Source organism: Ammodytes marinus (genome assembly GCF_949987685.1).
Source record: "Ammodytes marinus genome assembly, chromosome: 19".
Taxonomy (NCBI): Eukaryota; Metazoa; Chordata; class Actinopteri; order Uranoscopiformes; family Ammodytidae; genus Ammodytes; species Ammodytes marinus.
Genome location: NC_137223.1, coordinates 7978429 through 7992445, shown reverse-complemented (window position 1 = coordinate 7992445; position 14017 = coordinate 7978429). Strand labels below are relative to the sequence as shown.

Sequence of the window (14017 nt, the reverse complement as noted above, 5' to 3'; positions counted from 1 at the left end):
AAATGAAACGAAAAGCAGACATAGTAACTCATGATGATTATACTGGTGATGAACTATGGTATGATATGACGGGCATGCCGTGCATCTAGAATAACTTTTAAAAATTCAATCCATAAAGCAATTTAAAGAATGAGTGTTTCATTTAAGGATAAATGACTGGCGTTCTATGTGATTAAACCCCCTGAAATACTATGATAAACAACATATTTGAACTTTGAATTAGTCAGTTAACTTGTGTGTCGACAAAACATCAAGCCATCTATTGGTTCTCTTATAACTTAAAAAAAAACCTTGAATACAGAAAGATATATAGATAGATATAATGATACTCTAATCTCTTTAGAAACACTCTTAATTAGAACAGTCAGAAAGGGTCCTCACAAAAGGCCTCATTCAGTGTAGACAAGCAGACACACACACACACACACAGAGGTAGAGTTGGCTCGGTGGACATGTAGAGCCACGCAGAGGCATTCCTCACACACATCCAGCCACAGTGACCTGTAACTGGAAGGAGCAGCTCCACTGGCCAACAAATAAAAACACAACAACAGCAGCAGCAGCAGCAGCCTGTTTCTACATCCATGTGGGGAGTGGAACAGGAATGCAAGAAAAGAAGAGAGGAAAGGCCAAAGAGGGACTTATAGGCAGGGACTGGTTTGTTATATATCTCTCGCTGATGGATTCACTCTTGTTTCCTCCCTTTTCTCCTTCACCCCCCCCCCCCTTTTCAGAGGCAGTGACACCTGCCCGTCGCACCTCACTAACACCCCATGCTGGCCTTTCTCTCTTCACCGGAGAAGTCATTGGTTAAGTGACAGTGAACAAAGAGCTGTTGATTGGCCCCGGGGTCCGCCGGAGAAAGAAGAGAGTGGGGAGGGCAAGGGGGGGGAGGGGGGGATCAGTGGATTAATGCCCACTTCTGGTCACTCTAGTGTGAACTGCTGCACAGCTCAGTGCGGCTGGGCTCAGCACAGCGTTGAGCCGTGAATGGAGACTAGAATCTGGGTGGGATTACGGCACTGTTGTGGCTCCCCTCTGGAGTGATACTCTTTTAGCTTCCTGGCTCTCACAGAGAGAGGGATAAAGAGAGAGGGCACGGAAAGCTTTTTTTTTTTTTTCTTCTTTTAAATTAAGCAGAGAGGAAATGGCAGAAGCTGGAAAGACTCATGTCGATAGTGGCATGCTTAATTCGCTTTAGATTTGATAGTTAAGTTGGATAAATAGGTGAAATGAAATAGCCTTGCGGTTTTTATAAGTGCATGGCTGGTTAAACTGTTTTTCTTATTGTCAACTAAATCCCATTAACACTCCGAATAAAATTAATTGGTTCCATAAATGAGTATTGCAAGTTCGGCCAAAGCTTGATATAACTTTGTCCTAACATTGTTGTCCCAAAAGTCTAAACAACATCATTGTACCACATTGTTGCACGACTCACACTGTAGTTTATGAAACAATTCCACATTTCAAAAGAATACCTTTACAACATCACTAAATGGTCCAGTGTGCTTGTTGGGTCTTGTTTTTTTTTAACCATGTTATGTCGCGCTCTATATTTTTTTACACGTGATGTCATTTAAAAACAAACTACATGGAAACCAGGAAGTGCCCGTTACAGTCACGTATGCATTTGATTCTAAAAAAGACATAACAAACAGCTCTTTAAAGCTTCACCAGAATGTGGACTTTGGAATACCGTTGACTGTTGATGTTGCAAATCATGTTTGTCTGAATTTCAAAACATAAGTGAGCCCAACCTAAAGTCTATTTCTGACTCAATGTGTAGGTTTGTAAAAAAAGTACAAAGAAAAAAGAAAAAAAAGAAGAAGAAGACAGAAGTGTGTGTCACCGTTCAGGATGGGAGGCGATGAGGGACTTACTAGGTCTGCATTTGTACCAGACAATGAGGTATTTGCTGCTGCCAGGACACTGGTCCGTCCCAAACACGCGGCTGTTGACAAGGACTTGACAGCTCCTTCTGTCTTGGCACTCGTCCAGCATTTTCTAAAAAGAGGGAAAGAGTGACAGAGAACGGGGTGGGGGGTTGGGGGTTGGGAGGGGGGGGACCAAAGAGAGGTTAAGACTGAGAACAATGAGCCAGCAACGGTGAGACCAGTAGCGGGCAAAAACCTAAAACCACTTCAAACAAGGCTGCTTATGGCCATGGGAATACAGAGGAGAGGAGCAGAGGAGAGAGAAAAAGGAGAATGGGAGAAAAGAAAGCTCCCGGAAAAAGCTCAACTCTCCTCGTTTTCCCGGCATCCTATTGCTCCTCTAGTTTCATCATTTTTTTTGTAGCCGGCTGTATGTTAGCCAGCCAGGTGAGCAGTGCACATTCCAACGCAATACATTCTCCCTCACTGAAATCCAATTCGCTGGAAGGATGACTTATGGGATTCTGTCTCAAGCTCTTCCCTGAATTTTACATCAAGAGGAGAGGCATTTTCTCAACAGATCATGGAAAATAGAATACATGTGTATTTCTCCCCTCATACACACCAAACCTATGCAGGTAGTAATAGAACATGAAAAGACCAAAACCCACAACAAATATGTCCTACAAATAATAAGTAGCGGCTGAGCAACCAAAGGCTCATGTAGCTTATTCCTCTGTCCTGTAGGAATAAGCTACACAAGGAACAAAAAGAGTTCCTTCATTTTTGTGCAGGAACTATTAAAAGCAGTGAGCCACACCCATGGCACTGGCTGACACGCTCCTTCAGCTTTATTAACAAGGCAGCTGTAGTTTATTTTAAGTCAGTCCCACTCCCATATACACCTGCTGGAAATCCAGGGGCAAGGACTGAGAGATGAACTATCACGTTGTTGGTTTTAAGCCTTTTCATGTACAGAGATTCATACTTAACAAACAAACCAAGGGTCATGAACAGGTGGGACCAAAATAGATTCTTGAGGGTTGTACTAATGTGGTATAGCGCAGCAGTCAGTCATTCTCTCACTTCAGCACAATGCACTCTCTGTGCCTGTGCATTCATGGCAGCCCTGGCTATAATGGAAACGGCGGGTGTTTCGATGCTAGGAATGAAAAGGGGACTAAGAATAAACCATAAACAAGCGAATGAATAGCGAAACAGGATGTGTTTGTGTGTGTTTGTATTGGTGCTGCGAAGCGGGGGTTGTAGTCCGGCCGCATCCCAATTTAGGAAAGGATGCTGATGCAAGGACCCCATGAAATCGCTTTGTGTCATGGGAACATACAAGCCGGCTTCCTCTTTAGAGAGTGTAATTTGCCGGAAAACCTTCTCACAAAGCATTACATAATCAGTGGTCCCCCATTACAACCCTTGGCCAATTTGACAATTTGACAGGACACTTTCTCTCGGGAAGGTCCGTAGACCAAAAGTGAGGTTGTTTATTTGCGTGAAAAGTGGACTGACACAACACAATGGGGGTGAATTTAAATAGAGAGAGCTACTCGTTATTTCAAAAAATGAAGAAAGGTTTCCCCAAAATGGTGATGACGATATGGACCTTTTCTGATGCAAATGTGAAAGCTTAGGTATTTACCTGTAGTGCAGTGGACACAGAACAATAACGATCATCCTCCCGAACGTTGAAAGAGCGTAGGTAGCTAAGAGCTTGGTAGGTCTGAGGGCACTGTTGGGGGTCAGAGGCGCCCCTCCTTCCGTAGAAAGCCGATTGGACGGTGACGGTGGTACGGGGAGGGCAGCGGACGGACAGGAATTCTCCGTCACAGGCCTGCTCGGTGTAGTTCCTCAACACTTTGGAAAGGTAACCTATGAGCAAGCAAAACACAAAAGCAAACCGTTACCTTAAACACTTGCAGCCCTAGGCCTAGGCTATATAACACAATTGTAAGTTACACATAAAGTACTTTGTGTGTAATTTCATTAAACTGAATGCTTATGAACCAAGTTAAAGCTAACCTCCTAAACCACCGTTTTGCCTGAGCTAAACCACCACTGTATCCCCTGGTCCCATGCTGCTATCATATGCAGCAGAGGAGGTTTGATAGCATGGTATGGCCTCCTGTCATCCTTTCTGATCAATGAAGGAGTGTTTCCATTGACATTTGGTATCGCTGCATATCGGCAAGCCCTGACAGAACTACTTACATCTGAAAAAAAAAAACACCTCTGGGCCTACAACACAGAGAGCCAAGCATTAGCTTATTTAGCTATTAACGTCAGCCCTCCGGTCATGGCTGAAGAACAATACTCTTGTGTTTGATATTAAAGAATACCTGCAGAGGGGATTTTTTTTTAAAAGCCTGACATTATTACACTTTTTATCCATGTTCTGAGAGCGTTTTGAGGCATTGCTAGCTCAGCAAAATGAAAGCAATAGTGCTGGCTTATTTATCCATGTACCATATCCAGCGCTATTGAAGGGCCATGTGGTCAGACATACTGTGTATACACCGGGGTCATCCCAATGTTCCCAGGGCTCAATGCTCTTAAGGCTCAATATTCCCAGGTTTATATTGCACCTAGAGCAGTGTTCCTGAAATTGGCGATTAGGTTCAAGCATCAACGCTGGGTCTTTAGGGTTAGAGTAAGGGGACAGGGAGAGGTTAGAATAGGAGTGAGACAGACAGACAGACAGACAGACAGACAGACAGACAGACAGACAGACACACACACAGACAGACACACACACACACAGACACACACACACACACACAGACATATTACCCCATTGAGTCTGGGAACATTGAGCCCTGGAAACATTGATACGCTCCCGATACACCTACCGAGACCTTTCCTAAAGCTATTATATGCCACTCTTCAGGCTCAAATTCTATCAGGATGGTATTTGATTGCCAATAACAAGCGCGTTTAATTATACCGAACGACCGGCAGACTTCAAGACTGATCATAAACATTAGTCTACATAAACCATTTAACGGAACAAGCGCCATGTGAACTTTCATCTAACCTCAGAGGCTACTTTAGAATAGAATCAAAGCTTGCATTCTTTTAAAACGGCAGAATCCTCGTCTTGGCCATCTCTTACGTTCCCACTAAGGAGCCTTTGAGAGCTGCCCGTCAGCCCGTCACTCACACAGGTCGACTGAAGCCATCACAAAGCCACCATTAACATTCCAGCCCGGATGGAGGAGGAAGGCACAGATAAAAAGGAGAGAGCTGATCCCCTGGACATCGTCATGTAGTGTCTTTGTAGGACTTTTCTGCACCATTTTGCGTCTCCCATTTCTAAACTTTGTTACTTGTTTTGTAATGCTCAATTCACAAACCTATACCCAGATGAAGGCAAGATTGTCAATGAACCACGTTGTACTACCATGTATCATTTTCATGAACTTGTTGTAGCCCACACTAGTCCGTGAGGTGCCCTGTCAAAGTAAGACATTAAAAGGTCACATATTATGCTAAATGCACTTTTTAAACGTGTTCTAACATATCCATGGGTCCACGGTGTGCCTAGAGACTGCCAAAATATTTAAAAAAATAACAATCTCTCCTGTTCTCACTCTCCCCCTTTCTAAAACCCCCACCCCTCCCCCCCAATATACTCCAATCAGAATTTTCCCCTTTTCTGACCTCACAAACTGGAAAGCCAGAAGCTTCCACTGTGCAGCCCACACCCCTATTTCTTATTGGTCCACGGCCCTGACAGACAGAGGGCGAGGCGTATCTGGCTTCGCTTCCGGACAGGGGGCGGGGGCAGCTCAAAGATTGTATATTTACGAGGGGAGCTGCAGCTCTTTTTAAAAAATAGGCCATTGTGAGATTAGCTGAACATCAGCATAGTACAATAAATCATCTGAAAGTTTTTTTCAGCAAACAATTAAAGAAAAACGTATTAGGGACCACTAAGACCATATAATATGGTGTATAATAGTACCGAAAAGTGTATAATATGGGAGCTTTAACGTTCATGAATGAATTAAAAAAGGAACATTTCTCGGTTTCCAAATGAACTTGGTAGTCACGTATATAAAACTCAGAGGTCGATTCATTTAAACGATTTAGTCAAAATGCAACTATTGTTACTCGTTCGACAAGTGAAAAAAAACAACATCCAAAGTGAGGCCGAAATGTCCCTTTAAGTGCTCAGCAAAGAGAGAAGTCAACAAACACACATGCTCGCACTCACTCCCAACGTGGACACACTGCCTTTCAATTACCTTTATTTGGTTAGTGTTTGGCAGTGGAAGAGGAAATAAACAGTGTTCCTCTGACGCACACATTTGCGCATGTCCATGTACACACACACACACACACACACACACACACACACACACACACACAGTCCCCCTCCCTTATCACCATGGCCACAGTTAAAAGGAGGAAGGGAAACAAGAGTACATTCTCAGGCTTTGAAAGGTCAGCCTCTCTCTAAAATAGAGATGGTTATTAAACCAGCATTGCTCTCAGTAACAGGTTTCCACCTGTGGTTGGACTGTTTAAATGGAGAACAGGTGCACGTGTAAAACTAATTGAAGTTTATTTAGATATGAAATGATTTGCATGCCACAGACCAAATGATCAACCACAGCAGCTGCCTCTCAAATAACATCTCACATGTATGCGTTTTCTTCTAATAATATAACTATACTGTTAACAGAATTTAGTTTGCTTTATGATTGTATAATATTTTAATGCACAATACATGCTTTCTGCCTATTGAACTTTGTCCCAGAACCTGAGAACTCCAAAGTGTTTTGCTACAAGTTTGTTGTTTAGCCTTGAAAAAGAAACTGCCTAATAAGATTTTGGCCCATACAGAGGTATGACGCATTCATGTGCACAGTAATTTCACTCCCCATATTCTGTTATCAGACATTATATGAAGGATAACACCAGCTGAGATGAATTTCTGGGAATGTATGCCTAATTAAAACATTTCTGCTTTCGCCAGCAAAACAAGGGCTGGACACACCAAACTTAGTATGTGTTTGCGCACACACCAACTTCTCTTGCATATAATCTCTGTACACTGTTCATTCGATGTATTCAACCATGTATCAATCCAGGTACATTGTTGTTTGACCCTTGTATGCTGTTTGCAAGTAAATTCACCTGCTTCCAAGAAGGCCTGACTCAGTTTCAATTATTCAAACACTTGGTGAAATAATTCTAGTAACAAATGGTCCTTCGAGTGAGCCGGATCCAACATCTTCTTCTCTGGACAAGACGAGCCTGCACCGTGACGACGGGGGAGTCTACGACTCTCGACGAAAGACCTCCAGTGAACATTGCTACAAAAGAGGCTGTCAGCAGACTCGACTTGGACGGAGAGGGGTGACGGAATCCAGAGCCTGAGCGAGTCGAGGCTTTCTTGAAATCAGGTGAATATAAACAGCTGATTTTGTTTTGTCCAGGAATTATGGTAGTTCCTTTGTTTTATGTATTAGGTAGATAAACTAGTTTATGAAGCAGTATTTCTCATGGTTTTACCGTAAGGGAGAATAACTGATCGTAGTGTTTGGGAAAATGCACTAAAGAGAAAAATATTTCAACCTATAGTGTTTGGGGAGATGCACTAGAGACAAACCTATCTCAGCCTGTAGTGTTTGGGGAGATGCACTAGAGACAAACCTATCTCAGCCTTTGGTGTTTGAGAATTTACACTGTCAAAAACAAAAGTCTCACGTACGTAATTAGATGATCATTAGTGTGGGGTCGAGGGTGGTCCCTTTATTCTGACAGATATAGTTTGTTCCATTAAACTGAGAGTTCTTTGTAATTCGGGAAGGTTTTGTGGAAACAAATTGATATCTGGCTGCTTGTTGTTACTTAGCCTGGGGATATAGTACTGCTCCAGGGAGTTAGTCTATGACAGGTTGTTTATTTGTTTTGTTTTGTTATGTTTGTCAATAGTCTACAACTGCAGAGTAGACTTATTAGTTTTATTTAGAATACATCACATAGGGTGTTCTAGTTTTAAATTGGTGAATTTTGTTAATCAATTGGAGGGAATAGGGGTGTTCACCCTGTTTAAATAGATTACTGGGTAATTTGATATTAGATTTTACATTTTAAAAATTAAATTACTTGTAAAATGGATACATTTGATATAAAAATAAGCAAAGACCAGCTTAAAAGCCTCCTTAAGACAAGTGAAGAACTAACATCTCAACTCCGGCAGCTAGTTACAGCCTGTGAGGAGGTTGTAATTAACAATGAGGTAATTCACCCGACAGCTGAAAGAGGCAGAGAAAAAGAGTTTAATAAGAAACAATGGGGAGGTGGGAAACAGAGAGGGGCCACAGAGAAAGAAAGGCAAACTGGGTGTTTCAGATGCGGCCAGAATGATCACTGGCTTCGCAAGTGCCCCCATCCCAGAGAAGGAAAAAATCAATCAGAGAGAGGTGGTGGCCAAGGAGATGAATAAGAGAATGTTGTTGAAAGTGTAAGAGGAAAAAGATTGTTTGGAACTGATTGTTTATGGATGTTATAAAGAAAGAAAAAGTATGTAGGGGAAGGGAGATAGAAGGTTTTGTAAGTGTGCATACAATTGTTATGCTGTTATGATGGGTTATAAAATGCTTGTCTCCTAAAGATGACCAGAGTTCTGACTAAATTGCTAAACACTTTAAAGTTTAGAGCTAAATATCTTGCCAATCCAGCCCCATAGTGAACCTTAAAGATTAAAGGTGCAGTCAATCATTTGAAGTTCCAGCATAAACTTACAAAAAAGCGACCTTTTGTGTTCTTTTTATGAAAATGTTCACTGAAAAGACTTGTTCAATGCTTTTGATTTGAATTACAAGTTAAAGGGGATTTTTAGGCTGAAAATATGATCATAATGTGTATTGTTGATATAAATTGATTCAAAAACTGGTTAACTGTAAAGACACCTATACTTAACCTACATGTTAACTTTTGTTATTTGAAGAACAAACTATAACACCATGTCAGATTTGGAGAAGTAGAGAGCTTCTCAGGAATGTGGTGTGTGTGTGATTCAGTCCCATGCAGAAAAGGGAGGGTCTGTCTCACTGACTGCCTGTGTGTGCTTGAATGCTGCCCAAACACAGACAACCATGTGGAAGAATGAAATCAAACCTATCCTAAAATGTTGTTGTGCGTTAATTGTGACATCTAAAGCAAGCAAAATGGATAGGATGATATTTTAGAAACAACCCTGGCAGAATGATGAGCATTTCTTTTGAGAACATGTTACTGCTCAAATTCATTCTGTTTCAGATGCAAGGAGAAGACCAAGCTGACCATGCTTCAATAAGGACAATTGGACACTGAGGAACAATCTGAATCGGTTATGGTAATATCCTACATAACCATTCCCCCAGTGACTGTGATATGAAGGACACTTTGCGTCAAAATGCCACAAAAGGGACTTGTTGACCATCAAGACGATCCTGGTTCCTGTTCCCTGGCTTCTGCAAAAAACTGTCCTCTCTGAAACTGTACATAGACGATATAGCACCAGTACACAAACTTGCATTTTCACAACTGTGATGTTGATGTACTTGATATTATTCTGCTTGACTGAAATATATCTACTCATATGCTTTGCCCTTTTGCTTTGAAGTGTTGCAAAAAGTTGCATTAAATATTATAAAAAGGGTGGAATGTTAACAGAATTTAGTTTGCTTTATGATTGTATAATATTTTAATGCACAATACATGCTTTCTGCCTATTGAACTTTGTCCCAGAACCTGAGAACTCCAAAGTGTTTTGCTACAAGTCTGTTGTTTAGCCTTGAAAAAGAAACTGCCTAATAAGATTTTGGCCCATACAGAGGTATGACGCATTCATGTGCACAGTAATTTCACTCCCCATATTCTGTTATCAGACATTATATGAAGGATAACACCAGCTGAGATGAATTTCTGGGAATGTATGCCTAATTAAAACATTTCTGCTTTCGCCAGCAAAACAAGGGCTGGACACACCAAACTTAGTATGTGTTTGCGCACACACCAACTTCTCTTGCATATAATCTCTGTACACTGTTCATTCGATGTATTCAACCATGTATCAATCCAGGTACATTGTTGTTTGACCCTTGTATGCTGTTTGCAAGTAAATTCACCTGCTTCCAAGAAGGCCTGACTCAGTTTCAATTATTCAAACACTTGGTGAAATAATTCTAGTAACATATACAATAGCCATTTTAATTCCCTTTTTCCTCAATAATTATCTCCCACTCACACACAGGTCTGCTTTGCTTGCCACATTCCACACAGGGTGAGAGGGATCATGGCATTTCCCCTGGCAGCGAGACCACACACACACACATACAAAATGTCAACACAAACAACGTGGAATAAGAGCGAGTCTCACTGCTAGGCTATTGAAGCCAGGGGTGTGTGAGGTTTGGTGTAACAGTATCACATTATAAAGGCCTGATTCTTGGCAAAGAGCCAGTGCCAAGACGAGAGACCACAAGGTTGTTTTTTTTTGGTTGTTTTTGTTGTTGCAGCCCTCCAGCTAACCGAGCTGTGGTCACGGCGGTATAACCATGGAAACATCCGAGGTTATGAAGAGGGGTGAAACAGAGTGGACTGAAGAATAGATGATGGAATTTGCCCTGGCCATGTTGGAGGAAGACGAGTTGTTTTCTTGAGCACCATAAAACACGCCGATACGCCTTACCTCCAACCTACAAAGTGAGACTGTGTGGGTAAAGGCAAACAGATTATCTCACACAAAGCCCTCGGGTGCTTTCCAAAGAATCCATTTCCCTCTTTCCGCCATCCCACCCTCCTCCTCCTCCTCCTGCTCCCACTCTCTCTCCGTCTCCTTCTCTCTCTTCTTTCGGGATCGTCACTATTGTTCTCCCTTCACGTTACCTGTTGACTGAAGCCTCCTTTTTTCGAGGCCGACAAATCAGGCGGGGTTAAAGGCACCTGTGTAAACCGCCCAGCCAATGACAGGTGTCCCTCAGAGGCAAGGAGGGCTGAACAATGCTGGAGGAACACCCAGGCGTCTCTGCTTCTCCCTTCTCCTCCCTGTTTTCTTTTCATGTTGGGGACCAGACTCCTTCCTTAACTAGCTCCCTTGCCCTTTCCCCCTAACAAAAGCACTGCTCTATTATGTCTGTCGGGGTTCGTTTATTCGGCCACTAACAGACGGAGGTTGCGGTCGCGATGGCGTTCGTGTACAAACAGGTCGCTCTTGTAGTGAACTGAACTGGGTTTTGAAGGGCGTTGCAATACAAGGGGTGCCATGTAATCTCTGCACATGCTGCATGGGGATTTGTCATAAACATACACACAGATGAGTGCACCTGCCCTCTGTAGCCACCATCCAACAAAATTGGGATCACCATCGTCATATCATGCGATTTAACCTGTCAGTATAGGCAGGAATGTCAACCGCAATTCGCAATCAGTCAGCCAACTGTAGAGTTGGAAATCGGAGGCCCCTAGTGATTGTTAGCTCCTCGTTTGTGGTCATGTGAGGACCCTGAGGCCTGACCTGCTGATGGAGGGGGGGGGGGTCAGGTATGATGGAGATTAGTGATGGGCCGCTGTGTTGTGTCAACATGACACAGAAAGAGACCTGTCGGAGAGAGGGCTTTAACTCCCTGGGAATCACTGATTAGTCCCAGCCTGGTGCAGGTCAAACACCAACGCAAAGTTACAGCAGAGCGTGTGTGTGTGTGTGTAAATATGCTTAAAAACATTCATTAATGACTTCCATATAAGGTGCTATCTCTTCCCCAGCTGGAGCCGCCACTGCAATCTTACCTGCCTCCCTCTGTTCAAGTCAAACTGGGTGGAATGGCTCTAACTAATTCTCCTCATGGTCCACTAAGCTGAGGTGTTCAGTGTCTGCTATGAATGAGTAGGACAGGTATTTCTGACTTGAAGTGAGGGCGGTTTGACTCCAGGTGGAGGGCCTTGTCTGTGACTCCTGCTTGGGGCTTTCCCCCCTGCGTGCTTTTGAAAGATGCAGACCTACTCCTATTGGCCAAGCCTGGAGAATGAACAATGCACCCACAGCATGAAGTGTAATAATAGCGCATTGGCTTAATGCTGCTGCTCACTTACTTGTATGTTGCTTGCAAAGTAGTGTTTCAAAGCCTCTTTCATTGGGCAAGAATTTATATTATTGCAAAATATTAGAAGATTACACAGCTTAGGGCTAATGCCACAAAAGTGCCTGTTTACACTGTATTTTAGAGATAATCATCGGTCTGTATGAATTACTGCCACCTCTTCAAAAAGATCACGTATGATGTATAACAAAGATATATCTGTCACACCTCAAATTGCATTCCGTAGAAAATGAGTAAGCAAGACGTTCTTGAAAGCTGCGAAAATCAAAAGGTCCGTATCGCGTTTCATCTTGGCACATTAGGCCTTTTACAGCTTCATGGCTTTATTGGTGTTATTTTAAGAAAATTATACAGCCCATCAAACCCAACCGTTTTTTCAAAGATGCAGAGCTGCAGCAGGCCCGCCGCCGGGGAGAAGGAATTCCATTTAAGTGGTTATTACTGGGAGAAGAGAAGAGGTTTCCCCTAGAAAAAAAACACACACACACACACACACAGGCCGCGCTCTGGCAACACTCTAGAGAAAGCTGCTGGACATGCAGAGGGGAAGGAGAGGATGTTGAAACACAGCGACGAGGATGACAGAGAAGAAAAGTCTCAAATAAAGTACAAAATTAAATCCAGGAAAAGACACCTGCTAAATAATCAAAACGTTGACTAAAATAGGAAAATACTTTGGGAGGGTGGGGGTTTTATTTGGCCAGGGAGAGTAGTAAGAGACAGCATGGGGGGAAAATAGTTGTTGAAGATCTCTTTAAAAGTGGAGCCAATCTGCTTACAGGATGTGGCAGCATTTGGGTCCAAAAGGCCAGAGCCATGGTGGCTTTAGGCCTTTCAGTCATTAGTTTACTCCAGAGACCACATAGAGGGTAAAAGGGCCCAGAGCACGGCATGACGTATATATAGATAAAGTGACCTCTGGTTCTAAATCATACACAGTCCAAACTCTGCATTCACCTCTTTAGACTTGAATTCCAAACCGAATATATGATACTGTATGTTAGCTGAATGAGGCTGATGATGAGGTGTGCCAACATGAAACCATTCTCAAACATGAGAAGGAAAAGGGAGCAAAAGGGAGCAAAAGTTCACGTTGGACGCTAGAAGGACACACCACTACACAATGGAGGTGATGTCAAAGGAAGGCTATACGAGCAAGAGCCGCTGTGAACATGCCAAGTACACTGCTAAGCCAGTCAGATTTGGGTTGGGGGGGGGTTGGGGGGGGAATAAAATGCATTCCTAGAATACACTGCATTCCTGTGCTTACAATACATTAGTCTTGCTACTATGGTCACGTTTCGGATTAGCCCACTTTCCTGTTAATCGCACTATGGGGCAGGAAAAAGAGCACGCAGATATTGTGGCCAAAACCCTAAAACCCTAAGCAGTAAGGATTGATATAAGTCAGAGCAGGATTACCTTTTAAAACTACTCAAGTACTCCAAATGGGTGGCTCACTGATAGTTCTTTCAAGTGCTGCAGTAAGTGTTGAAAACATCTGAGATTGTGTGCATGAAATGAAAAAAACATGCATCAGCCTGCCATTTAGGTAAGAGTACAGAGTAGAGTACAGAGTAGTGTACAGGCCATGGAACTATTTGACGGATTGTTGTGATGTGAAGACTTGAGGACCCGTCATGCTTTTAGCTCACATCAGCAAAGCAGCTTTGTAATCAAACATGTCTTAAAGGGCCCTGAGAACCTACTGTATCAATCATCTTCTAAGTAAGCACAATGGGGCCAGGGCTCAGTTTAAAAAAAAAAAGTTGAATTTAAATACTGTGTGTGTACCAATTTAGGGATTTAGCAACATTTGAATGAAACTCTAATGAATGCTGGCACAAACCCAGTCTGAAACTACCACACCGAGCAGAGGAAGCCAGAAAGCCAAATGTTTGAACGATAAACTCGAACTAAAAAAACTAACCAAAACTACGGATTTTTGATGACACAATATCGTTATGTTAATTAGAGGTTGATGAGAGCAGTGAGAGAGATAGCAAACCGTTTATCTCGGGCGTCCAACCACCA

At 42.7% G+C, this 14017-nt stretch overlaps 1 protein-coding gene across 1 annotated transcript in view; it reads right to left on the bottom strand.

Moving 5' to 3' along the window:
* eva1aa (eva-1 homolog A, regulator of programmed cell death a) overlaps nucleotides 1–14017 on the bottom strand; it is a 79005-nt gene that overhangs the window by 51527 nt on the left and 13461 nt on the right. The window contains exons 2-3 of the mRNA XM_080048440.1: nucleotides 3532–3761; nucleotides 1884–2007 (exon numbers count right to left, since the gene is read on the bottom strand). Of these exons, the coding sequence (XP_079904566.1) occupies nucleotides 1884–2007; nucleotides 3532–3761 (354 nt within the window). The remainder of the gene's footprint in view (nucleotides 1–1883; nucleotides 2008–3531; nucleotides 3762–14017) is intronic.